Source organism: Leucoraja erinacea, chromosome 11, assembly GCF_028641065.1.
Source record: "Leucoraja erinacea ecotype New England chromosome 11, Leri_hhj_1, whole genome shotgun sequence".
Classification (NCBI taxonomy): Eukaryota; Metazoa; Chordata; class Chondrichthyes; order Rajiformes; family Rajidae; genus Leucoraja; species Leucoraja erinaceus.
Window position 1 is genome coordinate 21,232,536 of NC_073387.1, and position 27,444 is coordinate 21,259,979.

General features: G+C 43.1%; 1 protein-coding gene across 6 annotated transcripts in view; it reads right to left on the minus strand.

Moving 5' to 3' along the window:
• LOC129701511 (protocadherin beta-15-like) overlaps positions 1 to 27,444 on the minus strand; it is a 215,564-nt gene that overhangs the window by 143,381 nt on the left and 44,739 nt on the right. Inside the window, exon 1 of one of the 6 annotated variants that reach the window (XM_055642743.1) lies at positions 23,209 to 25,746. The exons of 3 other annotated variants lie outside the window; for them this stretch is intronic. In XM_055642743.1, the coding sequence (XP_055498718.1) occupies positions 23,209 to 25,668 (2,460 nt within the window). In that variant the 5' untranslated portion in view covers positions 25,669 to 25,746. Of the gene's footprint in view, positions 1 to 9,799; positions 12,324 to 17,028; positions 19,589 to 23,208; positions 25,747 to 27,444 lie in introns of those variants that run through there. 2 more of the 6 variants (XM_055642745.1, XM_055642749.1) reach the window with 2 other exon arrangements.

The following is a 27,444-nucleotide window of genomic DNA, read 5'->3' on the forward strand; positions in this document are numbered from 1 at the left end:
CGCAAGTACTCTTATCAAAGTTAAAACTATCAACGTGGCTGTATTTCTTTAACATGCGAACCATGTATTTGCTATCGTGTTTACCGTTATAATCTCCTTCAAGTTCTGATAATATATCATATCTACAGGCAATGCTCCGGATCAAACTACCAGTTGTACCAGTTGGAAAACAGAATTTTCACAGGTGCTTTAGCATTTCCCGGTTTAATATCTACTGAATATTGAACTTAGACTAGTAATTATCTATTACCATTCCCTCGCAGATACTAATTGGTGGTATTCGAATTCGTTGCCAATAGTCTAACGGGAGAGCCATCAGCGCAAGGACTGCACTGATTCACGAAGGCGTCTGAACAGCACTATTTCAAGGAAAATTAGGGAAGAATAAGGTCTTCCATTAAACACTTGCATTCGAGTTACAAAGAAGTGTACGACAGGTTGAATGCTGATTCTAAAATCATGGCTTCACTGCAGTAATTCATAGGAACTCTGTTTGGGGGCCGCCTCTCCTGCTAAGCACATGCGGAAGATATCGGTTAAATGCAAATACAAAGTTACATGGAGGAAAGTTTGCTGATTCCCATACGATATTGATTAGTATCAATATTCATTGGATAAGGAAACAGTCCGTACCCATATGGAATAAGTCATGGGGTCATAGATTCATGCAGTACAGAAGTTCATAACGTCCAACGTGCCCCAGCTAAGTCATTCCCAGACAATAAAACTCTGATCTTGGGTGTGTGTGTGTGTGTGTGTGTGTGTGTGTGTGTGTGTGTGTGTGTGTGTGTGTGTGTGTGTGTGTGTGTGTGTGTATGTGTGTGTGTGTGTGTGTGTGTGTGTGTGTGTGTTTATTTGTTCGTGTGTGATCACATCTTCTCGAAAAAAGACGCTCTAATGGTAAAAGAAAATGACATATTCCGGGATAGATTTAATCCGTGGTCAAAAAACGCCTTATCTGAAAAAAATCGCATTATTTCTCGAGTTATTAATCAAAATGTTCATAAATCTGAAGAGACTTGGAAACAAATAACTGCCTTTTCCCTGTGCTCAGAGCTGTGACGTCACGATGGGATTGTAGCCCTGCTCGCAACATTGTTGCTATCCAAGTACACCGAGTGCTGCTAGCTCTAGCAAGTGCAAATGCATTTTTTAAAGTCACAGTGCACTGAGTTATGTTAGCCCTAGCAAGTGCAAATGCATTTTTTTAAAGTTTAAAAATGAGGGAGTGTGCATAAGATGAAATGAGCAGCCCCTGCGCAGTTGGCGGCTATGGGTGAGTGGTGGAATATTGCTTTGGGGAACAGGTTGCATAAGGGGGGGGGGGGGGGGGGGGGGGGGGGGGGGGCAGGGTCTCCTGTGGGGGACTGGGGGTGGGATCGGTGGAATATTGTGTTGGGGAACGGGTTGCGTTGGGGGACCAGGCCTTGCGTGTGGCAGGTAACCAACGGGTCCCACTTGGTCTAGTGCTTATTAAACGTCTGATCATGTGCGTGTGTATATGTGTGGATATGTGGTTGTCTTTACATCTTCACAAAAACACTACGTGATAACGAGAACATTTTTACATATTCCGATTGACATATTTCTCCTCGAGGCCAGGATCACCTTATCTGAACATCATATCATTTATTTCCCGACTTATTCTTAACTCATTACTGATTAAAAGTTTAAAAATATCAAAAGACTTTGAAATTAAAATGACCAGCTTCAACTGATGACGTCAGAATGGCTCTGCTAGTAGTGATCAGCCACACTGAAGATTCCATCCTAAATTTTTAATACGTTATTCGTGATTAAAGCTTTAAAAATGCAAACATTCCCAAGATTTTTCATATTCTGATTGACATGTTGAGGAAGAGATCACAATCACTGAACATTTTATGCTTTATTTCTCGACTTATTACTGATTAAAGTTTAAAACAATCAAAAGATTTTCAATTAAAAACGACCAGCTTCAACTGATGACGTCACAATGGATCGGCAAGCAGGGGGAGGGAGAATTGCTGTTGCAACACGCAGGACAATGCAATTGGAATTTTTTTAAAGAGCGATGCTGAAGGAGGCAAGGGAGTGCTGGAATCTTACCTTCGGGAATGGCTCGAGTTGGAGGACCACGCCTCCCGTGGGGGCTACCGGTAAGGAACGGGTGCGTTGGGGGATCAGACCCAACGGGTCTGCACTTGGTCTAGTTAATAATAAAAATTGGTAGACATCAGCTATCCCTAACGACAGGTAGGGCAATTTCTACTAATTATGTTATGCTATCATTATTGAATTCACATCCCAATAACAGGGTTTCACCATTTATTGGAAACTTCTGAATTAGCTACATACATTTTTTGGTCAAGACAGGGCATCGGTCATTGTGTTTTGAGGTGACGATAGGGTTCCCTGCTCTTCTGCCATTTGGACATAGCAAAGCAATATTTTGATTCGGATATTTTACAAATACCTGGATATGTAACTGCAACATATGGAATGCTCAACATTAGTCATAATACAACTTTCAAATTGATTATCGGTGCATGAATGCCATCAAAATTCATTCAGACCACCATAGAACACAATGGATATCCCATTGATGTTTCTTCAGAATCTCAACCAAAAATCCCCGTCATGAATTATAAGTGTATAAGATAAAACAACGAGAATCCCTTGATTAATTGATGTTTCCTTGTTTAGCTCTAACATTTTTGACTGACCACATACATACTTCCGCTGCGACTGCAGACCATATGCGTTTTCCTTGGGTTTTGAGGACACCACATAGGCTCCCCTCAACTAAGATGGAGTTAATCAAAACTTCCGTGGAATACCATCTATTTGCCTCGACAGGAGACACCTACAGCTCTCAAAAAGTAAATACACTCCAGAACTCTTTGCATAATAAAGACCATTGCAAAGGATACTTTAGAAATTCAGGCAGTCTGCCATAGACTACGCTGCTATAAATAATTGATATTTCTTCAGAACTATTTCCAATACCTAATTTCTCATTCTAAATGAACAAAAGCAGCAGATCATTGACAGCACAACATAATTCCCGTCACAACATCAATCGTGAATACACCATTCTCCCTTCATATCAACCAAGTCAAATCTCTTGAGCTCACTCCAATAAGTTAAGCTAAGCATACTGTTACCATTCAATAATAGAGGAATATGTGACCCCTCACCCCCCCCCCCCCCCCCCCCCCCCCCCCGTGAAAACATATAATGAGGTTGCAATGAGCAATTGTCTTTCTTTCTTTGAATCAACTCACCTCGTTATTCACGCGGAAGTTGTTTTCAGAACTTATCATTTCTGGGTTCTCTTTACCAATAGTTCTTTTCGGCAGATAATGCATTGCTGGAGATAGCCCACACGTTTGAGTGGTCCTGAAATCTCTCTTCACGGACTGCAATGTTGAACAAGACTCATACCGGTAACTTTGAGAAAGTGGATCACCTCCGAAGACCTCAACGTAGTTCGGTGGTATCTGAAAGCTTTTGCTGGCATTTTGAATTCCATTCAAAGAACTCCTTGATTCCAAACAACAGCAGACGTTCAGAGAACCATATTGGCGTCCTACGCCATTTCTGTTTTTATGAACCTTAGCAGCAAGGATAACTAAAACCACGAGGAAAACGATAGATGTCGTCCCTAAGGCTATGACCAAAGAAAGGTTCAAATCTGGAGTGAAGACGAGATCTTTAGATAAACTGGTGGCACTGGATATCGTATCTCGTCCTTTCACAGACAGCACAATGGTCACTGTGGCTGAAAGCGAAGGGAATCCATTATCGTTTACAACAATCACCAGCCTTTGTTTAGATGCATCTTTTGTCTCAATTGCACGGATGGTCCAAATTTCCCCAGTGTCCTCTGAAATAGTAAAAAGATTACGGTGGGTGGCCTGAAAAATATGATATGTCAGACGGGCATTCTGACCCGAGTCGACGTCAATAGCGGATACCTTGGCAACTAGGTATCCTGGTTCTGCAAACCTGGATATTGTCTCCATTACAGTTGACCCATGTTCGGGCAAAGGACTCACGATCACTGGAGAGTTATCGTTCTGATCGAGGATAACAACGTCCACTGTGACGTTACTGGAGAGAGGTGGGACTCCAGAATCTCGCACCACTACATGGATCTGGAAGTTTTTCAATTGTTCGTAGTCAAACGATTTCTGAGCATTAATGACACCATTCCGTACGTCAATAGAGACATACGAGGCATCGATTGAATTCAGGATAGTAAAGTTTAGTCGGGCGTTTTGTTCCGTGTCTGGATCATAGGCAGTGAGGACGAATATGGAATCCCCAATAACGTTATTCTCCATGACATTTGCCGTGTATGCAGCCTGCGTAAACCTCGGTGCGTTATCATTTACATCTGAAACATCTACACGGATATTTTTCTTCGATGTGCGCGGTGGGTCCCCTGCATCCGTACATGTCACAGTGATGTCATACCTGGGGGTAGTTTCTCGATCCAGTCTGTGTTGTACAAGCAGTTTCCAATTATTCCTCACGGATGATTCCAGCTTAAATGGGAGCTCATTCGGAATTTGACATTGTACATGTCCGTTCTGTCCAGAATCCTTATCTTCTGCGCTGAGTAGGGCGACAATGGTTCCGATTGGAACATTTTCTGCCACTGCACTGGACATGGATGTCAATGACACTTCAGGGGCATTGTCATTCACATCGATAACATTCACCAACACATCGCAGTGTTGAGGTATTGCGTCAGGTCCATTGTCGACTGCTTGGATATTAATCACAAATGTTTTGCTTTGTTCAAAGTCCAAATATCCTTTCAATTTGATTTCACCGGTTTGGGAATTCACAGCAACTAATTTTCGGTCGTCAGCAGAATTATGGGTGCTAAGAGAATATGTTATCTCTCCATTAGGGCCATCGTCCAAATCAGTGGCGTTTAACTTAATAATCAGACTACCTGTGGGAGCCGACTCCAGCAGACTGACATTGTAAACCGATTGTGAGAAAACAGGAGCATTATCGTTCGCGTCCTTCACTCGGATAGTTACCTGAACCATACCCGATCTTACAGGGACTCCGCCGTCTTCAGCAAGCACCGTTACCTCATGGGTCGATGTCGTTTCTCTATCCAGGGCCCTCTGCAGCACTAACACCGGTAAATTTCCTCTCCTAACGCGTTCTTGTACATCAAGTATGAAATACTCATTTGGAAGGAGCTGGTAAGCCTGCAAGGAGTTCGTCCCAATGTCCGGATCGTGAGCGGCCTCGAGGGGAAATCGCGCTCCCGGTGCCATATTCTCTGAGATTTCAAGACGGATCTGGCTTTTGGGGAAACTGGGAGCGTTGTCATTTACATCGAGTATCTCCACTTCCACCTGGTGAAGACTGAGGGGATTTTCAAGCACGACGTTCAAGGGTAAAATGCATTCGGTGCTCGACCCGCAAAGTTGCTCCCTGTCCATTTTCTCATTCACAAATAAAATCCCTTTTGCCAAATTTACGCCAACATATCGCTTCCTCGGGTTGGGCGCCAACCGCAAACTGCGAGCCGAGAGCTGCTTTAAATCTAACCCCAAATCAATGGCGATATTCCCAACAAAGGCGCCCAGTTGTAATTCCTCGGGAACAGAATAACGAATCTGTCCAGAAACAAGGTCCCAGGGACAGAAAAAGCAGCAAAATAGTCGGTATTTGAGCAACCAAAATATTTTATCTCTCATTTCCAGGAGAAATCATTCCAATGGTTTCAACCCGAGACAATGCCTTTCGTCAGCGATTTGATTTACATGAGATAATTACGACGCAGGACATATCTCTACCTCCTTCCCGAATTGTTCCAATGTTGTAATTTAAACGTCCTGATGTTGTATCCAGTTCGAAATAAATCGAGCAGAAACCGTCCGGAGCTGCTGCCTATCCAGTGTTCACGGCGTCTGATCGGACGCGATGGCGGCTGGGTATTGTAAGGGGCTGTGCAGATCACCAGTCGCCTCCGACCTCCTGATTGGTGGATAATGCAGCAGTCATATCCGACCAATTACAATTCAGCTCGGTTCTTAAAGCAAGAACTGCTTAACTTGGCGCAGACTTGTTACATATATTGCTGTGCAATTGAAGTTGCTTTTAGCATTTTGGATGCTGTCACTTTCTGTGGAAAGTTACCCCCAGAACCGAATTTCAGGAACTGCAATAGTGAATATATTAAACATTAAATATGGGGGGAATAATGATTTCAGGAATGATATCAGAAGAAATAAAATTAACTCGCCTTTCTGCGAATCTAATTTAATGTATCCTTCAACATGTCTTTACAATCGTGGCGATCGGTTAATAGCCAGTGACAGAATGCCTTCAGTCTGCCTTTGAATAGTATCAAACACATCTGGTGCTTAGCTACGACCTGGACTGTGGATAATTTACCCCTCCCCTCTCCTCAACAGATGCTGCTCGACCCGCTGAGTTCAATTAGCAGATAGTTTGTTGCTCCTGATTCGACCATCTGCAGTTTTCTCTGCCTTCAAAACATATAACTGAAGATTCACTTAAATGAATATATCGTTTGTTGCTCAGTTTCACACGAAGCCGGTTCATTTCTGGGATCATATTTTTATGTTGTGTGGTGGCTTCAATAAATAACAGAGTAAGTTACATTACATCACTTATTTTCACATTTTAACGGTTACACGCAAGAACTCTCTCTAAAATAAATGTTCATCGTGGTTGTCTTTCTTTAAAATGTAAACAATGTCATTGCTATCGTGCCTCCAGTTAAAATCTTCCGCTATAAGATAAAATCTACAGGCAATTCTCCTAATCATAAGGAGTAAGTTGTTGATTGTTATTGTACTAATTGCAAAACAAATATTTTCCCAGGTACTTTAACATTGTCTTGTTCCAGTTAAATGTTAAACTTAGACTTGTAAATTATGTATTACCATTCCCTCGCTGATACTGTGTTAGTATTGGAATTCCTTGCCAGCAGCCTTACGGGAGAACCTTCAGCACAGGCACTGCACTATTTCTCGAAAGCGTTTCAAAACCACATTTTCAAGAAGAATGAGGGATGGATAAAACATTGGGCTGCCGAAAACATATGCATTCAATATTTAAAAAATAAAATAATAATACAGATCGTTGAAAACTGATGATTTTAAATTCACGGATTTACTGCAGCAATTCGTCAGAACTTGATCTGGGTCCCTCCACACTTGCTAAACGTCCGCAAACACTTGTTCAATGCAAATACAATGTTAGATGCGGTAACATTTCTTGATTCCCATACGATATTGATCAGTATCAATATTCCCTGGACAAGGAAGCAGTCCGCACCTACATGGAACAAGTCATAGGGTCAAGGAGTCAAACAGTGCTGAAGCAAATCCTTCGGCCCAACACGTACATGACGACCAATGTGCCCCATCCATCTCCCTCCGAGACGCAGGGAGGTGTGTCCTGTACTGGCTCCTCCTCCACACCATGCACTTCCCCACCCTAAGTGGCGGTCGGTGTTGCCTTCCAGTCGCGAGGGGGGCAGGGGGCGGTCGGGGTCTTTCTATGCAGGTATTCTCTCCCTCCACATCGGGGATCTGGGGTGGAGGGTACTGCACCGAGGAATCCTTTGCAACCTGTTCACAGACTCGCCAGCCGCCTGCCACTTTTGCGGGCTGGAAGAGTGTGTGCCACGTGTATATGGAAGGTGTGAGGCTGCAGCCCCTGATCCATTATCTAAAGGGGCTGATCCTTGCCTTCTGGATGCATTTCTCACCCACCATCCTCATCTTTGGACAACCTTTAATTTAAAAAAAAGGTGCCCCATCTAAGCCAGGTCCCAGAAAATGGTGATGCGAGGAGGTAGCACTTCACACATAATACAGCTGGTAGGCACCAGCTATCCCCAGCAACATATATGGTAACTACTCCCACTCTAATGATATCGCACTATCATTGTTGAATTCGCATCACAATAACATGGTTTCATCGTATATTGGGAACTGGTGACTTAGCTAAACGAATTTTCTGGTTATGACAATAGACAATAGACAATAGGTGCACGAGCAGGCCATTTGGCCCTTTGAGCCAGCACCACCATTCAATGTGATCATGGCTGATCATCCCCAATCAGTACCCCGTTCCTGCCTTCTCCCCATATTCCCTGACTCCGCTATTTTTAAGAACCCTATCTAACTCTCTCTTGAAAGCATCCAGAGAACCTGCCTCCACCAGAATTCCACAGACTCACCACTCTCTGTGAGAAAAAGTGTTTCCTCGTCTCCGTTCTAAATGGCTTACTCCTTATTCTTAAACTGTGGCCCCTGGTTCTGGACTCCCCAACATCGGGAACATGTTTCCTGCCTCTAGCGTGTCCAAACCCTTAACAATATTATATGTTTGAATAAGATAGCCTCTCATCCTTCTAAACTCCAGAGTGCTCAAGCCCAGATGCTCCATTCTCTCAGCTTATGACAGTCCCGCCATCCCGGGAATTAACCTTGTAAACCTACGCTGCACTCCCTCAATAACAAGAATGTCCTTCGTAAAAATTGGGGGACCAAAACTACACACAATACTCCAGGTGTGGTCTCACTAGGGCTCTGTACAACTGCAGAAGGACCTCTTTGCTCCTATATTCGATTCCTCTTGTTATAAAGGCCAACATGCCATTCGCTTTTTTCACTGCCTGCTGTACCTGCATGCTTACTTTCATAAACTGACGTACAAGACACCAGTCATCGTGTTTTGAAGCGAGGATAAGGTTCCTTGCTCTTCTGCCACTTAGAAATGACAAAACAGTATTTTGATTCAGATATTTTCCAAATGCCTGGATTTGTAAATGCGACAATACATAGAATGCTGAACACGAGTCACGGTAAAACTTTCAGCTTGATTATAGATGCCTAAAATGCCTTTCAGATTTCATTCAGACCACCACAGAATGCACTGGATAACCAACTGGCGCTTCTTTATAATCTTAACCAAATCTGGCCAACCATGAAATGCATACTGCATAAGCAAATAACTAGAAAATCATTGTCCTTATTAATCCATGTCTCCTTATTTATCAGAAACATTTGAACAGGCCACATACATATGTTGGCTGCAACTGTAGGCCACGTGCGTTTATTTGGGCTTTGGGGGCACTCCATAGACCTTCAAAAGGGTTCAAAAAAAGTTCAAAAGGTTATTTTATTAGTCACATACACATAGGTGTAGTGAAATGCTTCTTGCCAATGCAGCACATAAAGAAAGAATAGAAACATAACAATAATAAAGAAATTTAAACATAAAAACATCCCCCCACAATGGCTCCCACTGTGGGGGAAGGCACAATGTCCAGTCCCCATCCCCAGTTTACCCATAGTCGGGCCTATTGAGGTGTGTAATACTGTCCATTTGTCTGCATAGGTGACCCCAAGATCTCTCAGAAAGTAAAATACCATCCAGAACTATGTTTACAGAATAATTACAATTACAATAAGTCCTTTAGAAATCCATACTGTCTGCAATAGAATACATTGCTTTAAACCATTGACATTTCTTCAGAGTTATTTACAAAGTCCCACTTTCTCCTTCTAAAAGCACAGCAGTAGCCGAGCATTGTAATGCCCGTCACATCATTAAGCTTGATTACACCTATGTCCCTTGATATCAACCAAGTCAAATCACCTGAATCACTCCAATAGATTAAGCGAAGCATATTTTTACCATTCGAACATAATGGGACATATGAACCCCTCGGCACAACCTGTAATTAAGATGCAATGTCCAGACTTAACAAACAAATTGTATTTTATTCTTTGAAATAACTCACCTCGTTATTCACACGGCAGTTAGACTTTTCAGAACATATCATTCCTGGGTTCTCTTTCCCAATTGGTTTGTTCTGGATATATTCCATTGCTGTAGATAGCCCACGGGGTTGCGGCGTCCTGAAGTCTCTCTTCACGGACTGCAATGTTGAACAAGACTCGTAACGGTAACTCTGCGAAAGCGGATCACCCCCGAATACCTCAACGTAGTTCGGTGGTATTTGAAGACTTCTGCTGGCCTTTTGAATCCCATTCAGAGAGCTCCTTGATTCCAAACAACAGCAGACTGTCAGAGAATTATATTGGTGTCCTACATCGTTTCTGTTTTTATGAACCTTAACAGCAAGGATAATTAAAATCACGAGGAAAATTATAGATGTCGTCCCTAAGGCTATGACCAAGGAAAGGTTCAAATCTGGAGTGAACACGTGATCTTTAGATAGACTGGTGGCACTGGCTATCGTGTCGCTTCCTTTCACAGACAGTACAATGGTCACTGTGGCTGAAAGTGACGGGATTCCATTATCGTTTACAACAATCACCAGCCTTTGTTTAGATGCATCTTTAGTCTCAATGCCACGGATGGTCCAAATTTCCCCTGTGTCCTCTGAAATAGTAAAAAGATTACGGTGGGTGGCCTGAAATACGTGGTAAGTCAGACGGGCATTCTGACCGGAGTCGGCGTCAGTAGCGGATACCTTGGCAACTAGGTATCCTGGTTCTGCAAACCTGGATATTGTCTCCATTACAGTTGACCCATATTCGGGCAAAGGATTCACGATCACTGGAGCGTTATCGTTCTGATCGAGGATAACAACGTCCACTGTAACGTTACTGGAGAGAGGTGGGACTCCAGAATCCCGCACCAATACATGGATTTGGAAATGTTTCAATTGTTCGTAGTCAAACGATTTATGCGCACAAATGACACCATTCTGTGAGTTAATGGAGACATACGAAGCCACGACTGAATTCAGGATAGTAAAGTTTAATCGGGCGTTTTGTCCCGTGTCTGGATCATGGGCTGTGAGGGAGAAGATGGAATCCCCAATAACGTTATTCTCCATGACATTTGCCGTGTATGCAGCCTGCGTAAACCTCGGCGCGTTATCATTTACATCTGAAACATCTACACGGATATTTTTCTTCGATGTGAGCGGTGGGTCCCCTGCATCCGTGCATGTCACAGTGATGTCATACCTGGAGGTAGTTTCTCGATCCAGCCCGTGTTGTACAAGCAGTTTCCAATTATTCTTCATGGAGGATTCCATTTTAAAGGGTAAGTTATTCGGAATTTGACATTGTACTTGCCCGTTCTGTCCAGAATCCTTATCTTCTGCTCTGAGAAGAGCGACAATGGTTCCGTTTGGTGAATCTTCTGCCACTGCGCTGGACATAGATGTCAATGACACTTGAGGGGCATTGTCATTCACATCGATAACATTAAGCAATATATCACAGTGTTGAGGTATTGCATGAGGACCGTTGTCGATTGCTTGTACATTAAGCACAAATGTTTTACTTTGTTCAAAATCCAAATGTCCTTTCAGTCTGATTTCACCAGTTTGAGAATTCATGGCAACTAATTCACGAACGTCAGCAGTGTTATGGCTGCTGAGAGTATATGTTATCTCTCCATTAGGGCCATCGTCCAAATCAGTAGCGTTTAATTTAATAATCAGACTTCCCGCGGGAGCCGATTCCACCATACTGACACTATAAACCGCTTGTGAGAAAACAGGGAGATTGTCGTTCGCGTCCTTCACTCTGATAGTTACCTGAACCTCTCCCGATCTTACAGGGAGCCCGCCGTCTTCAGCAAGCAGCGTTACCTCATAGGTCGATGTCGTTTCTCTATCCAGTGTCCTCCGCAGCACTAACATTGGTAAATTTCCTACCCTGCCACGTTCTTGTACATCAAGAATGAAATACTCATTAGGGAGGAGCTGATAAGTCTGCACGGAGTTCGTCCCAATGTCCGGATCGTGAGCGGGCTCGAGGGGGAATCGCGCTCCCGGTGCCATACCCTCGGAGATTTCAAGGCGGATCTGGCTTTTTGGAAAACTGGGAGCGTTGTCATTTACATCGAGTATCTCCACTTCCACCTGGTGAAGAGTGTGGGGATTTTCAAGCACGACGTTCAAGGGTAAAATGCATTCGGTTCTCGGCCCACAAAATTGCTCCCTGTCGATTCTTTCAATCACGAATAAAATCCCTTTTGCCAAATTTACATCAACATACCGCTTCCTTGGGCTGGGCTCCACCCGCAAACTGCGAGCCGAGAGCTGCTTTAAATCTAACCCCAAATCAATTGCGATATTCCCAACAAAGGCACCCAGTTGCAATTCCTCGGGAACGGAATATCGAATCTGTCCAGAAATAAAATCCCAGGGACAGAAAAAGCAGCACAATAGTTGGTATTTGAGCAGCCAATATATATTATCTCTCATTTCCAGTAGAAATCATTCCAATGGTTTCAACCCGAGACAATGCCTTCCAACAGCGATTTGATTTGAATTAGAGAAATACGTCGCAGAAAATATCTCTACCTCTTTTCCGAATTCTTCCAATATTTTCATTTAACCGTTCTGATTTTATATCAAGTTCGAAATGATTCGAGCAGAAACCGTCCGGAGCTGCTGCCTATCCAGTGTTCACGGCGTCTGGTCGAACGCGATGGCGGCTGGGTATTGTAAGGGGCTGTGCAGATCACCAGTCGCCTCCGACCTCCTGATTGGTGGATAATGTAGCAGTCATATCCGACCAATTACAGTTCAGCTCATTTCTTAAAGCAGGAACTGCTTAATTTGGCGCAGACGTGTTATATCTATTGCTGCGCAATTGGAATTGCTTTCACTCACTGTGGAAAGTATCCCCCAGAACCGAATGTTCATGAAATACCATTGAATATCTTAAATATGAAATCTGGAAAAAAAAATGATTACATGAATGTGATCAGAAGAAAGAAATTAACTCACCTTGCTGAGAGTCTAATTTTGTGTATCCTTCATCATGGTTTTACAATCGCGACCACTTCTTAATTACTACTGATAGAACGTTGTCTTTGTGCCTTTGACTAGAACAAGAACAAATAATTGATGCAGGGTTTTGACCCACGACCCATTGAGTTCAATCAGCGGATAGTTTGTCGTTCCATATTACAGCATCTGCAGTCTTCTGTTTCTTTAAATCCAAAAAGAGATCCCTAAAGAGATGCTGCTCGACCCGCTGAGTTCAAACAGCAGACTGTTTGTTGCTCCAGATTCCACCATTTGCAGTCTTCTGTGTCTTCAAAACTTACAACAAAGATTCACCGAAGCGAATGTCCTTTTTGTTCATCTTTGTCAAACAAACCTGTGAACAGTACCTTCGTTTCTGAAATATTGTTTTTATGTTGGCTGGTGGCTGCAATAAATAACAGAGTAATTTTAATTTTATTAATAGTTTTTTTATATTTTAAGGGCTGCACGTAAGCGCTCTCTGTCGCCTTTCTAAAGAAAAACCAAACGTAGCTGCCTTTGCTTAAAAGGTAAACCATGTAACTGCTATCGTGTCTGCAGTTAAAATCGTCTTCGTCCTGATATGAGATGAAATCTACAAGCAATGCCCTGAACAAGCCATAGAAGTAATTTATACTTTGCAACTGCCCAAGTTCTAAAGCAAATATTTCCCTAGGTATCTGGTTTCATTTTTGCTAAATATTTAAAATTGACTAGTGATCACTAGTCAACCACTTCACTTCACTGACCCTTAGTACCAATCTTGGAAATCCATACCCAGTCGTCAGCAGAAGGACTGCACTGGTTCACGAAGGCCTCTCAGCACCATTTTTTCAAGGACAATTATGGTTAGAACACTGGCCGTGCCTAAAACATCTGCATCCAAGATACAAAGCAGGATAAAGTTAATAGTGAAAATTACTGGTTCTAAATTCACAGCATCACGGCAGCAATGCATCGAACGCTATAGATTTTCCAAAGTCAGACACATGTTAAACTCCAAATACAATGTTACGTGCGGGAAGGTTTGCTGATGCCCACGCAATATCGATAAGTATCAATATTGATTGGATACCGAAGAGGTTTGTAACCATATGGACAAAGTCCTCGAGTCATACAGTGCAGAAGCATAGCCTTCAACCCAACTCGTCCATGCCGATCATGGTGCCCCGTCAAAGCCAGTTCATAGACAATGGTGATGCGTTGAGGTAGCGCTTCACGCATTAGACAATTGGTAGAAATCAGCTATTCCCAGTTAAATGTATGATAACTACTGCTATTTAAATTACATCACACAGCCATTATTGAATTCATATCCTATTGACATGGTTTCACTATATATTGGAAACTGCCAAATTAGCTACATAAATGATTTGGTTATGACAGGATACCAGTCATTGTGTTTCCAGGTGATGATGAGGTTCCCTAGTCTCCTGCCACTTAGAAATTCCAAGCAGTACTTTGATTCGGATATTTTCCAAATGCCTCGATATGCAACTGCAACAGTAGAGGGAATGCTCAACATCATTCATGGCGAGGCTTTCAACTTAATCACCAGTATATAAAATGCTCTAAATGTTCGTGCAGACCACCACAGAACGCACTGGCTATCGCACCGATCCTTCTTTATAATCTCACTCAAATCTGATCAACCAAGAAATGCCTGTACATAAGGAAATAACATCACAAAAAAACGATGCATTATTAACCTACGTCTCCTTATCAGTCAGAAACATTTTGGACTGGCCCCGTACATACTTTTGCTGCAACTAAACATCGCATGCGTTTCCATTTGCATCCCATATACGTCCCACAGCTGAGAAGGAGGTAATCAGAGCTTCGGTGGAAAACTGTCTATTTGGCTGGATGGGTAACAACAGCCAGAAAGTACAATATTCTCCAGAACTAAGTTTACAGATTAATTCACATTACACAAACTACGTTTAATATTCATACAATATGCTATGGAATGTACTACTATCAATCACTGGTATTTCTTCAGAAACATTTCCTAAGCCCCACTTTCTGATTCCTAAGATGTAACAGCAACAGCGCATTGACAGCACCACACAACTTGTCACATCATCAAGCGTGAATATACCATTGCCCTTTGATATTAACCCAGTCTAAATCCTTGAACTCACTCCGATACATTAAGGTAAGTGTGCAGTTATCATTCGATCCTGGCGGGACCGGAGAGCCTGTACAACATGCAATTAAGTAATTATCGATTGGCACCATCAAAACAACGTTGCTCAATAAGGGTGAAATCAAATCAAGTTTCTCAATTTGGCATAATCTCAAACTAAGGTTTTTTTTTCTGGATACTTAAGTGTTACATTGATAGTAGACTGGAAGTGAATGTTGCAAAAGGCAAGTGTTCTGATCTTATATGTTTATTTACATAACTTCTCCAAATAAGCATATATACGCTTAGGATGGAGACGACTCCACGCAATTCAACGTACCTCAACGCCACTCCAGTCAAAATGTCCTTGCATTTTGACACTCCAGTGGAACATTCCATTGCAGTTGCCAATAAAGGTCTGTATTACTGCTAAAACAGGCATATTGTTATATTGCTATAACAGGCATATTGTTATATTGCAGCCAATCTGTGCATAGGCAGTTCCCCAACACTATTGTAGTTTGGAGACATTTAATCTTTTATTTTAAAATTCAATTCTGAAAATACTGCTGAGTATATTCACCATATAAGTCTTCTAAGTTTTTTCTCGAAATAATGCAAACGCTCTACTTCCAGAGAAGACGCAATTCTCCAAGCACAATCTGTTCTAAAAGACAATATCATCGAATGTACAAAACTCCTCAAATCGTGCAATAACACATGCCAATATACTTTTGTTGTGCACGTTTTCCGAGAACGAGTTTTAAGCCATGTAAAAGGGAGTCCAGGGAATCTTGCGCACTCTCGGCATGGACAGCCGTTTGTGTCGAGCGTTTTAATCTTTTGGGAGTGTTGTGACCTGTGATGGGTATGTGGGGGCAAAGGACATGTAAGTAGTTGAACGACAATCGAGAGGCTTTATGCGAGATAAATGTTTACGCTGCCTTCAGTGACGTATGGAGAAGTATAAACGGAGGCTAATAAATGCACGTAGTTAGAGGGGGTGGGGGGTGGGGAGGGGGGGGGGGGGGGGGGGGGGGTTGTTGGGGAGGTTGGTGGGGGGTGGGGGGGGGGGGGGGGGGGGTTGGGTGTTGGGGGGGTGTGGGGGGGGGGGGGGTGGGGGGGGGAGGGGGGGGGGGGGGGGGGGGGGGGGGGGGGGGTGGAGATTAAAGCTGGAATGTGTGAGATACAGAATAAACTTGAAACAAGTGTCGGACAGAAATACTCAGCAAATTCAACAGCATATGTGGAGACAGACGTATCAAATAGTTGTTACAGGTAAATCTCCACATATCAAAATAGGTCAGTTTTAATATGAAAGGGTACAGATAGCTGTGTGAAATAGTTGAATTCCTTGTTGAAATCCGGAGGGCTGGGACGTGCCTGGATGGGAGCTGAGATGCTGCGTCTCAACTGTATGCCAAGTTGCATTGGAAGAGTTTAGAGGTCGCTTCAAAGTGGGAGTGGAATGCAAATTTCAAACGAACAGCGAATGGACGCTCAGGGTACTCCAAGGAAGCGCACGACAGAATTGCCGTAAGGGAATTAGGCCATTCGGCCCATCAAGTCTACTCCGCCATTTAACCATGGATGCTCTATCTCTCCCTCCTAACCCCATTCTCACGCCTTCTACTCATGATATCTGACACCCTTACTAATCAATTGTGCACTCAATCTACGAGTATATTCCTCGCGGAAGAGGACACCACATCGTGAGCGCAGAAGGCACTGCATTAGATTGGAAGAATTGTAACTGCATTCTCACCTCTGCTTAAAGGTCTGTTTGGGCTTCAAAACTAATGTATTACCTATTGAACGAGAAATACGTGTATTAGAAATTAAAAAAAAATAAAATGCCTCTCAAATGACTTCGAGAACACTGATTAAAACCTGTTTGTTAATATATTAAAATTTGATATAATTCGTCTGAGATATCACCACGAGGGAAAAAACATAGACTTGAAATAGAATTAGGACAGCAAACAAACATTTTGATTTAAGCTCAATTTTTCCCTGCATATGTTAAATGCTTCGTTTTACCAAATAACTTCTACTTTGAAACAAAACTCGCAAAAGTTTCCTTCTCGATATAACATTGTCTCACCTCTGGAACACTGTGTTTTACAGAATTCGCCATTGCAATTTTTTCTCTTCCCATAGATTCGCTCAGCGGAATGTTCTTGTCTTTTGAGGGTCTGCACATTTGGGGGACGATGAAATCTCTCTTGGTTGACTGTAACGTAGAACAAGACTCGTAGCGAAAACTTTGGGAAAGGGGATCGCCCCCAAATACCTCAACATAATTTGGTGGTATCTGAAGACTTCTACTGGCTTTCTGGATCCCATTAAGAGAATTCCTTGATTCAAGGCAGCAACAGATACCTAGGGGACATTCGTGGTATACCATACCATTCCTGTTCTTGTGAACTTTAACAGCGAGGATGACTAAAATAATGAGGAAAATGACAGATATTATTGCAAAAGCGATAACCAATGAAAAGCTCAGTTCAGGGATGAAACTTGGATCTAAAGACGGACTGTTGACACTGGAGAACGTTTCAATGTCAGTCCCAATCACAGATAATACTATAGTCACAGTGGCAGAGAGTGAGGGAATTCCATTATCTTTTACCACAATCACCAACCTTTGCTGAGACGCATCCTTGTTCAAAATTGGACGTATAGTCCAAACCTCACCCGTGTCTGCGGAAATGGTGAAAAGATTGTGATGAGTAGCCTGAAAAATCTGATAAGAGAGATGAGCATTCTGATCAGAATCTGCATCCGTGGCTGAAACTTTGACAACCAAGTATCCTGGTTCTGCAAATCTGGATATTGTTTCTACTGCTGTTGAACCATATTCTGGTGAAGGATGAAAAATCACTGGAGCATTGTCATTCTGATCAAGGATAACTACGTCCACTGAAGCATTACTCGTGAGCGCACCAGAGTCCTGCACTTGAACCTGTATTTGAAAGCCTTTCAATTGTTCATAGTCAAACGTTCCCCGAGCATATATGACACCACTCTCACAATTAATTGAGACATAAGAGGCTATTGAAGAATTATGAACCTCTGACTCCAGGATAGAGAAGTTCAGTCGGGCATTTTCTCCTACATCTGGATCGAAGGCCGTCACAGAAAATATAGAAGCCCCAATAACATTGTTTTCCTGCACATTTGCTGTGTACACGGGTCGAGAAAACCTTGGCGCGTTGTCATTTACATCTGAAACCTCCACCCGGAAGGTTTTCTGCGAGGTAAGAGGAGGGTGGCCCGCGTCCGTGCATATTATAGTGATATCGTACTTGGGGGCAGTCTCCCGGTCCAGTGGATGTTGTACAATCATTCTGTAATAGTTCTTGATCGATGAATCCATCTTAAAGGGGAGTTGATTTGAAACTTGACATTGCACCTCACCGTTCTGTCCCGAATCGTGGTCTTCTGCACTGAACAATGCCACTACAGTCCCAAGTGGAGCGTCTTCCGACACTGTCTTTGATAAAGACCGTAACGTAATCTCCGGCGCGTTATCGTTCACATCGACAATTTCGACCAATACGTGACAATACGCGGGGATAGCGCCGGGACCCTTATCCATCGCCTGCATGCTAACCTCAAACACATTGCTTTTCTCATAATCCAAAATCCCTTTGAGTCTGATTTCACCAGTTTTGGAATTCACGTCAACAAGTCTGCGGGCAACAGCGGAAACATGGCTACCGAAAGAATACACTATCTCTCCATTGAGGCCATCGTCCGGGTCAGTGGCGTTCAACGTAAGGATTAGGGTCCCTGGTGGTGCAGATTCCAACAGGCTGACTTTGTAATGCGACTGAGAGAAAGCAGGCGCGTTGTCATTAACATCATTCACTGTGATTATAATCTGAACGGTTGCAGATCTCGAAGGCAAACCGCCGTCCTTGGCTGTTAACATTAAACTATGTACTGACGTTATTTCTCGGTCCAAAGGCTTCTCTAGCAACAGTACCGGCCACTTGTCCTTCCCGCTGCCCATTTGTACCTCGAGAGTAAAATAATCATTTGGTTGGAGCTGGTAGGTTTGCAAAGAGTTCGTGCCAATATCGGGATCGTGTGCGGGTTCAAGAGGAAATCGCATACCCGGTGCTGTAAATTCTGTAATTTCAAGGCGAAACTGGCTTTTAGGGAAACTGGGGGCATTGTCATTTACATCGAGAATCTCCACTTCCACTTGGTACAGGCTCAGGGGTTTTTCAAGCACAACATCCAAAGGTAAAAGGCAGTCGGGTTTCGACCCACAAAGCAGTTCTCTGTCGATTATTTCCTTCACAAATAAAATACCACTTGTCAAATTCACGTCGAAATATTGCTTCCTTGGACTGGGCGCTACCCGGAAACTGCGAGCCGCCAGCTGCTTTACATCTAAACCTAAATCGACAGCGATTTTCCCAACAAAGGCTCCATGTTGCAGTTCTTCAGGAACAGAATAACGAATTTGCCCGTACGCAAAATTCCACGGGGCAAACACACAGAACATCAATTGGCATTTTATCAACCAATATAATTTATATCTCATTTCCAGTAGAAGTCATTCCAATGCTTTTAAAACCAGGCAGTATTATCTATTGTCCTTTCCAACGATAGGTCGGTGTTAAATAGAACCAAAACAACACAGAATACATCCGTACCTCTTGCGAATCTTTCCAATTATTTCATTCAATCGCTCGCAATCTCCTCCACATTTGCGAGAGGATTCCTGCAACAATGCCACGGAGCAGCTCGCTATCCGGCTTTCACTGTGTCTGATTTTGCGTGATGGCGGCCGCGTCTTGAAGGGGGCTGTCCAGATCACTAATCACACCTCGGCTCCTCATTGGTGGAGAAACTCATTGATATTCGACCAATCAGGATTATGCTTGTTTCTTAAAGCTGGACGTGCTTAGAAGAATGCAGCATATTGTTGTATTTATTGTTGCACAGATAAAATGCCTTTCGGAGTTGCAGACATTTATGTTGCCTTCTGGTGACTGTTTCAACGATCAGCGTATTGCGAAGCAACGTTCTATTTATTACATTCAAAGCCAAGTATGAAGAAAGGGGTTATGATGGGAAAAGATAAATGTTAGGAATATCATGATTCCATTTTAGTATTGGTACAGACACATTATTCCTTTCTGAAATTACAACTGCATTAGCTTGTAGAACTGGAAGTCAAAATTACCCCTTGTATTCAAGAAGAAATTATCACTTAATTTTACAGGGAAGCTTAGTTTCGCAACGGAGCCTGATTCAGACAATGTACACAAATGAGCAAACCACACATGTGAAAACGTGAAGGGCATGGGGTGTCTCGAAAACGCGGCAAAAACTGGTGGGAATGCTCGGCTGGTTCGTCAGCATCTGTGGAAAATGAAATCTAACACTATAAAGCAATTTGTTGGAGATATTAATACTAGAATTCATGCAGTTATTTGTAGAAAATCACTATTTTCTCTCGACTTGAAGCCAGTAGCCACGTTTAATTATCTGTCTCATTAGCATCAAAATCACCATTAGGCGATTTCAGTTTTCAATTGTTATAGCAAATAGAAATCAAATATTCGCGATAAAAGGGATGTTCGTTTAACATTTTATCAAAATTATATATTTTTACGTTTTTTTATTCATTCATCATATTTTTCGTAGTTCCAAATCCCTATGTCCAAGCTTCTTTCTTTGAAGGGAATTCAGTGAACAAAGTGTATATTACGGAAAATATAAATTTTCCTTCGTTCGTTCACATTTATTGTCATATGCACCAATCGGGACAGTGAAATTTGAGTTACCATACAACCATACGAATAAAAAGAACACAATACAAAATAGAATTTAACATAAATATCCACCACAGTGGAATCAATGTTTCTCACTGTGATGGAAGGCAATAAAGTTTAGTCACTCTTTCTCCTTTTGTTCACCCGTGGGCGGGGCCTAGAACCATCCTCAGTCGCCGCTACGGGCGGCCCGATGTACAGGCCTTCTCTCCGAGATGATCGGATCTCCGACGTCGGGACACACTCTGCGGATTGGAGTCTCGAATCGGCCGCTTCTTACAGGAGGCCGCGGCTTCCGAAGTCCACAGGCCTCGCTGGACGGAGCTCCAACTCTGGCGATCATCGCAAACGATCCCAGGATCCGCGATGTTATAGTCAGCGCCGCGCCCGCGGCTAGAATCTGCGCAGACCACAGCTCCACTATGTTAAATTCAGCAGGCCCAATACTCCGGAAATCCAACACTGGCGATGCTCGACAAGAATCCCTGGCTCCGCGATGGTAATTCAGCCCTGCGCCTGCTGCGGAAGCTCTAGGCCAGTCTCCGGTCGGAAAGGTCGTGCCAATCCAGTTGGTAGGCCGCGAGGGGGGCGAAGATGCGACACGGAGAAAAGACGCATCTCCGTCCAGGTAAGTGACTGAAAAACGGATTTCCCCCTATTCCCCCACCGCCACTCCCCACATAAGACATACTAAGAAACATTATAACACATATAGTTGTCTTAGAATGCCGCTTGAGTGTCACATGAATAGGGCCCCACGGCCCACTTTGTACATCGCCGACCAAGTTGCCATACTGGGTGATATCCAGCTACCTGCATTTGGCACTTGGCACATGACATTCTAAATCCTTCCTAACCATGTATCTGTTCGCTCGTCTATTAAAAGTCGTAATTGTATCCGCTCTATGGCTTCTTCTTCAAACTCATTTCAGATACGGACTGCCCTCTCAGTGAAAAAGATGCCATGAACTCCCTTTAAAATCTATTTCCTATCACCGTAAACCTCTGCCCCTTCGTATCAGAATCCTTCGCCCTGTGACAATGAATGTGAGCATTCACTTGATCCATGGCTCTTATGATCGTGTTCAATTCAATAAGTCACCATTCAGCCTTATATGGTTCACGGAAACAAAGTCAAAGCCAATGCAACCCCGCCCTATAAATGTGTAGAAAGAAACTGCAGTTACTGGTTTTCACCAAAGATAGAGACAAAAGTTCTCGACGCGAAAGGCCACACATTGCTTTTCTCCAGAGATGTTGCCTGACCCGCTGAGTCACACTATAACTCACGTGCAGAAGACCAGGCAACGTACTGGTAAATTTCCCGTGTATCCTTTCCAATCTAAAGTTAGGGTGCTACAGATGGGCGATCAGAGCTGTACATAGTAGTCCAACCGTTGTCTAAGCAAGGACTTGTACAGTTGCATCATGATGTCCCAACGTCTAAAATTCAATGCCCTTCCCAGAGAAGGCAAGCGTGTGAAAAGTCTTCTTCACTACACCGTCTGTCTGACTTGACACTTTTAGGGAACCGTGCACTGGTACTCAGTTTTCTCTGTTCTGTAACACGCTCCGGGGCTTTGCCAGTTACGGTGCAAGTCCTCCCTGGTTTAACAAACCAAAGTGCAGCACCTCACACTAGGCTGTATTAACTTCGACTTGCCATTCCTTACCCACAGCCTAAATGGTCCAGGGAGCTGTTGTATATATGGAAATTCTTCCCCACTCTTTGCTATACCACCACCTTTGGTGTCATCTGTAAACGTATTGTAAAGTCCATTTCCTTCCATGTCGGTGTTGTAGACCAGCGACAAAGCAACAGTGGACACTGCAACGACCCCTTCTGCACACCACGGACGAATGCCTCCATACATTAAAACAGCCTACACAATAACCCTTTGACATTCCAGGAAGCCAATCTTCAATACAACTCGATAGCCCGCTATCCATTCCATCTGCCCTAACACTCCAGATTAGGCTACAATGCGGCTTCCTTATTGGATCTTGCGATCAGTCTGAAGGTCCCGACCAGAAACGTCACCCGCCCTTCTCAGAAACACTGCCTGGCCAACTGTATCACTCCAGCACTTTGTATCTATCTTAGGACTTCTAAAACACTTGGTTTACCCGGTATAACGGTATAACCCGGAAATAACATAAGCCGTTGATGATATAAAGATCATAAGATCATAAGCGATAGGAGAATAATTAGGCCATTCGGCCCATCGTCAACTCCGCCATTCAATCATGGCTGATCTATCTCTCTCCCCTAACCCCATTCTCTTGCCTTCTCCCCTGCACCTCGTACTAATCAAGAATAAACAACTAAATATACAAATACAATAAATAGGAATGATAATTGTTAGGCATGCAAAGCGATATTTCACCAGTGTTATTAACTCCGGCCTTGTAATTACAATGCGTTATCCCAAAATAATATATAATATGGTATTATAGGTCGATTACGCTTGGCTTTAGAAGCACCTCACCTCATAATTTGCACTGCAGTTTAATGCTTCAGACTGTATCATTCCCGGATTCTCTTTCCCAGTAGCATGCTTCTGTACATAAGGCATTGCATTCGATGGTTGGTATGCTTGAGGCGTGATGTTTCTTTTCACGGACTGCAACGTTGAACACGATTCGTAACGGTAACTCTGAGAAAGGGGATCACCTCCGAATACTTCGACATAGTTTGGTGGTATCTGCAGGCTTCTACTCGCCTTTTGAATTCCATTCAGGGAAGTGCTTGATTCCACACAGCAGCAGACGTTCAGCGAACCGTGCTGGCGCCCCACACCATTTCGGTTTTTATGAACCTTAATGGCAAGGATAATTAAAATCACGAGGAAAATGATAGATGTTGTCCCTAAGGCTATGACCAAGTAAAGGTTTAGATCAGGAGGGGAGTCACCATATTCAGACAAACTGGTGGCACTTGACAATGTCTCACTCCCTTTCACAGATAGTACTACAGTGAGAGTAGCAGAGAGAGATGGCGTTCCATTGTCCGTTACCACAATCACAATCGTTTGCTTGGAGGCATCCCTGATGCCAATACCACGGATAGTCCAAATTTCCCCCGTGTCTGGTGAAATAGTAAACAGGTTTTGATGAGTAGCCTGAAAAATCTGATAATACAGATGGGCGTTTTCACCTGCGTCCGCGTCAGTAGCTGATACCTTGACAACTAGGTATCCAGGTTCTGCAAACCTGGATATTGTCTCCATTGCTGTTGACCCATATTCGGGCAAAGGACTCACTATGGCTGGAGCGTTGTCGTTCTGATCAAGGATAACAAAATCTACAGTAGTGTTAGTGGTGAGCGATGGGACTCCAGAATCCTGCACCCGAAAGTATATTTTGAATGTTTTTAATTTCTCGTAGTCGAAGGATTTCTGAGCAAATATGACACCGCTCTGTGAATTGATGGAGATGTACGATGCAATGGAGAAGCCCTGAACTTGAGAGGGCAGGGTAGAATAGTTGAGCCGGGCATTCTGTCCTAAATCTGGATCAAAAGCAGCCAATGTGAATATGGAAGCCCCGATGACGTTGTTCTCCATGACATGGGCGGTGTGAGCCGTCTGGGCAAACATCGGTGCGTTATCATTTACATCGGAAATCTCTACACGAATCGTTTCCGTAGATATTAGACTGGGGTGCCCAAGGTCCGTGCAAGTTATGGTAATGTCATACCTGGAGGTAGTTTCTCGATCCAGCTTATGGTCTAGAAGCAATCTACTAAAATGTTCCATAGACGAATCCAGTTTAAACGGAAGTTTACTTGATATTTGACATTGTACTTGCCCATTTCCTCCAGAATCTTTGTCTTCTACGCTGAGTAGGGCCACTATTGTCCCAATCGTGGCATCTTCTGGTATGGTACTTAACGTAGATGTTATCGACATATCAGGAGCGTTGTCATTCACATCGATAACATCCACCAACACGTCACAGTGCTGGGGCATTGCGTGAAGGCCATTGTCGATTGCTTGTACATTAATCTCAAAAAATGTGCTTTGTTCATAGTCCAATTGTACTTTCAGTCTGAGATCACCTGTTTTAGAATCGATGCTGAATATTTCAGGAACATTTTCAGAATTGTAGCGACTGATCGAGTAGGTTATTTCTCCATTTGCACCGTCGTCCAAGTCAGTGGCGTTTAATGTAATAACCAGGGATCCTAAGGGAGCCGATTCCAACAAAGCCACCCTGTAAACCGACTGCGAGAAAACAGGAGCGTTGTCGTTTGCATCCTGCACTGTGATCGTGACCTGGACTTTACCCGATCTCACAGGGACTCCCCCGTCTTCAGCAAACAGCGTTAAATCGTGGGTTGATACTGTTTCTCTATCCAAAGGCCTCTGCAGCACCAACACCGGCATCTTTACTTTCCCACTGTGTGTCTGCACGTCAATAGTGAAATATTCATTGTGGATGAGCTGGTACGTCTGCAAGGAGTTCGTCCCAATGTCGGGGTCGTGCGCGGCTTCCAGGGGGAATCGCGCCCCTGGTGCCATAACCTCGGAGATTTCAAGTCGGATCAGGCTTTTGGGGAAACTGGGAGCGTTGTCATTTACATCGAGTATCTCCACTTCCACCTGGTGAAAACTGAGGGGATTTTCAAGCACGACGTTCAAGGGTAAAATGCAATCGGTGCTCGGCCCACAAAGTTGCTCCCTGTCTATTCTTTCATCCACAAATAAAATCCCTTTTGCCAAATTTACGTCAACATACCGCTTCCTCGGGCTGGGCGCCACCCGCAAACTGCGAGCCGAGAGCCGTTTTAAATCTAAGCCCAAATCAATTGCGATATTCCCAACAAAGGCACCCAGCTGCAATTCCTCGGGAACAGAATAACGAATCTGCCCAGAAACACGATTCCAGAGCGAGAACAAACAGCAAAACACTTTGAATTTCAGCAGGCAGTATATGTTAAATCTCATTTCCAGGATAAGTCATTCCAATGGTTTGAACCCGAGACAATGCCTTTCAACAGCGATTTGTTTAAAATGGAAAAATCACAGGCAGAATATATCGGTACCTTCTTGCGAATTGTTCCAATACTTTCACTTATGTTTCAATTTTTCATATTCTCTCCAATTCGAAAGGAATCGTGCAGAAATCGTCCGAAGCTGCTGGTTATCCGGTTTTCACGGCGTCTGAATGTAAATGATGGCGGCTGCGTATTGAAGGGGGCGATGCAGATCACCAGTCGCATTCCAGCTCCTGATTGGTCTACAACCAACAGTCATAACTGGCCAATTAGAGAGGAGTTCGTTTTCTTAAAGCAAAAACTACATAATTTGGCTCAGAGTTTTCATATTTTTTGCTGCACAATCAAATTTATTTTCAGCCGTTTAGATCCTTCAGAATATTGCAAAATGTGTAGCAGTGGGAGCATATTTTGAAGACCAACCGTACTAAACATCTTACATGATAAAATATGTAGAAACCATTTTGAGAATCAGGGTGAAATTAAAGAAAGTAATTGAGCATGTTAACAATTCAATTATTTCTATCCTTCACATCTGTTGATTACATCATAATTTTATAATCTTGATCACCGAATTATTATCGTTGCCATATTGTTGTTGTGTTTCCGATCAGCAAATAAATCAATTGCATCATCAAATGGTGGTCGGGTTTCTGTATCAAGCTCGCAGTATTCCGTCCTTCGTTATACTCAAAGTAAGTTATTTTCAGCTCTGAAAATTGATTAATAGCGGATATTCTCCTCAATATATCTCGTGAATTAACTTTTTGTTCTGGCCTTTTCTAATGCCAAAAAAAACCAAAACGTAAGTGCCCCGGCTTCCTCTAAAATCAGCATGACTGCGAATTCCCCAAGTTTTCTTTTGAGATTAAAGCATATTAAAACACGAGTAGAGCACAGCACAGGAGCAGGACGTTCGAATCACGAAGCCAGTTCATTTGGCGCACTAAGACTGCGCCGGTCATGACGTATATTATATTCATCCCATCTGCTTGCAAATGTGGTATAACAAAGTATTCCCTGTAGATTCATGCGTCTTCCTCTTAAATGCTCTCTTTGTATCTCCATCTACCATCACTTCAGTCAGCGCAATTTAGGCACCTACCATTTTCGGTGAAGCACTTACCTCTCGATATTCTTTAATATTCTTCCTTCAACCTTAATCATATGCCTTTAAGTATTTGGCAATTCTGACCTGAGGAAAAATACTCAATCCTCGCTATTTGTATCTCACGTCAGTTTAGACACTCTTATCGGTTCACCCCTAAACCTCTGATGCTCTACAAACACAATCAATTCATATCTGTCTAAGCTAACTTTACAGCAAATAAACTCAATCTAGGCAACATCCTGGTGAATAACTTCTATACTCCTTCCAAAGCCTCCACGTCATTTCATTGGCATGGCAATCACAAGTACAGCAATATTCCTGAAGTGGTCTGACGAAAGTAATTAGCTGCAAAGTGACTTCATTTTAAAAAATAAATTCAATGCGTGGAATGATGAAGGTAAGCATGCCATTGATCTCTATTATAAACATCTCTGTGTACTTCAATTGCCAGTGTCAGGAATCTATGGACATAGAAAATAGGTGCAGGAGGAGGCCATTCGACCCTTCGAGCCAGCACCGCCATTCATTGTGATCATGACTAATCGTCCCCTATCAATAACCCGCGCCTGTCTCCTCCCCATATCCCTTGATTCCACTAGTGCCTAGCGCTCTATC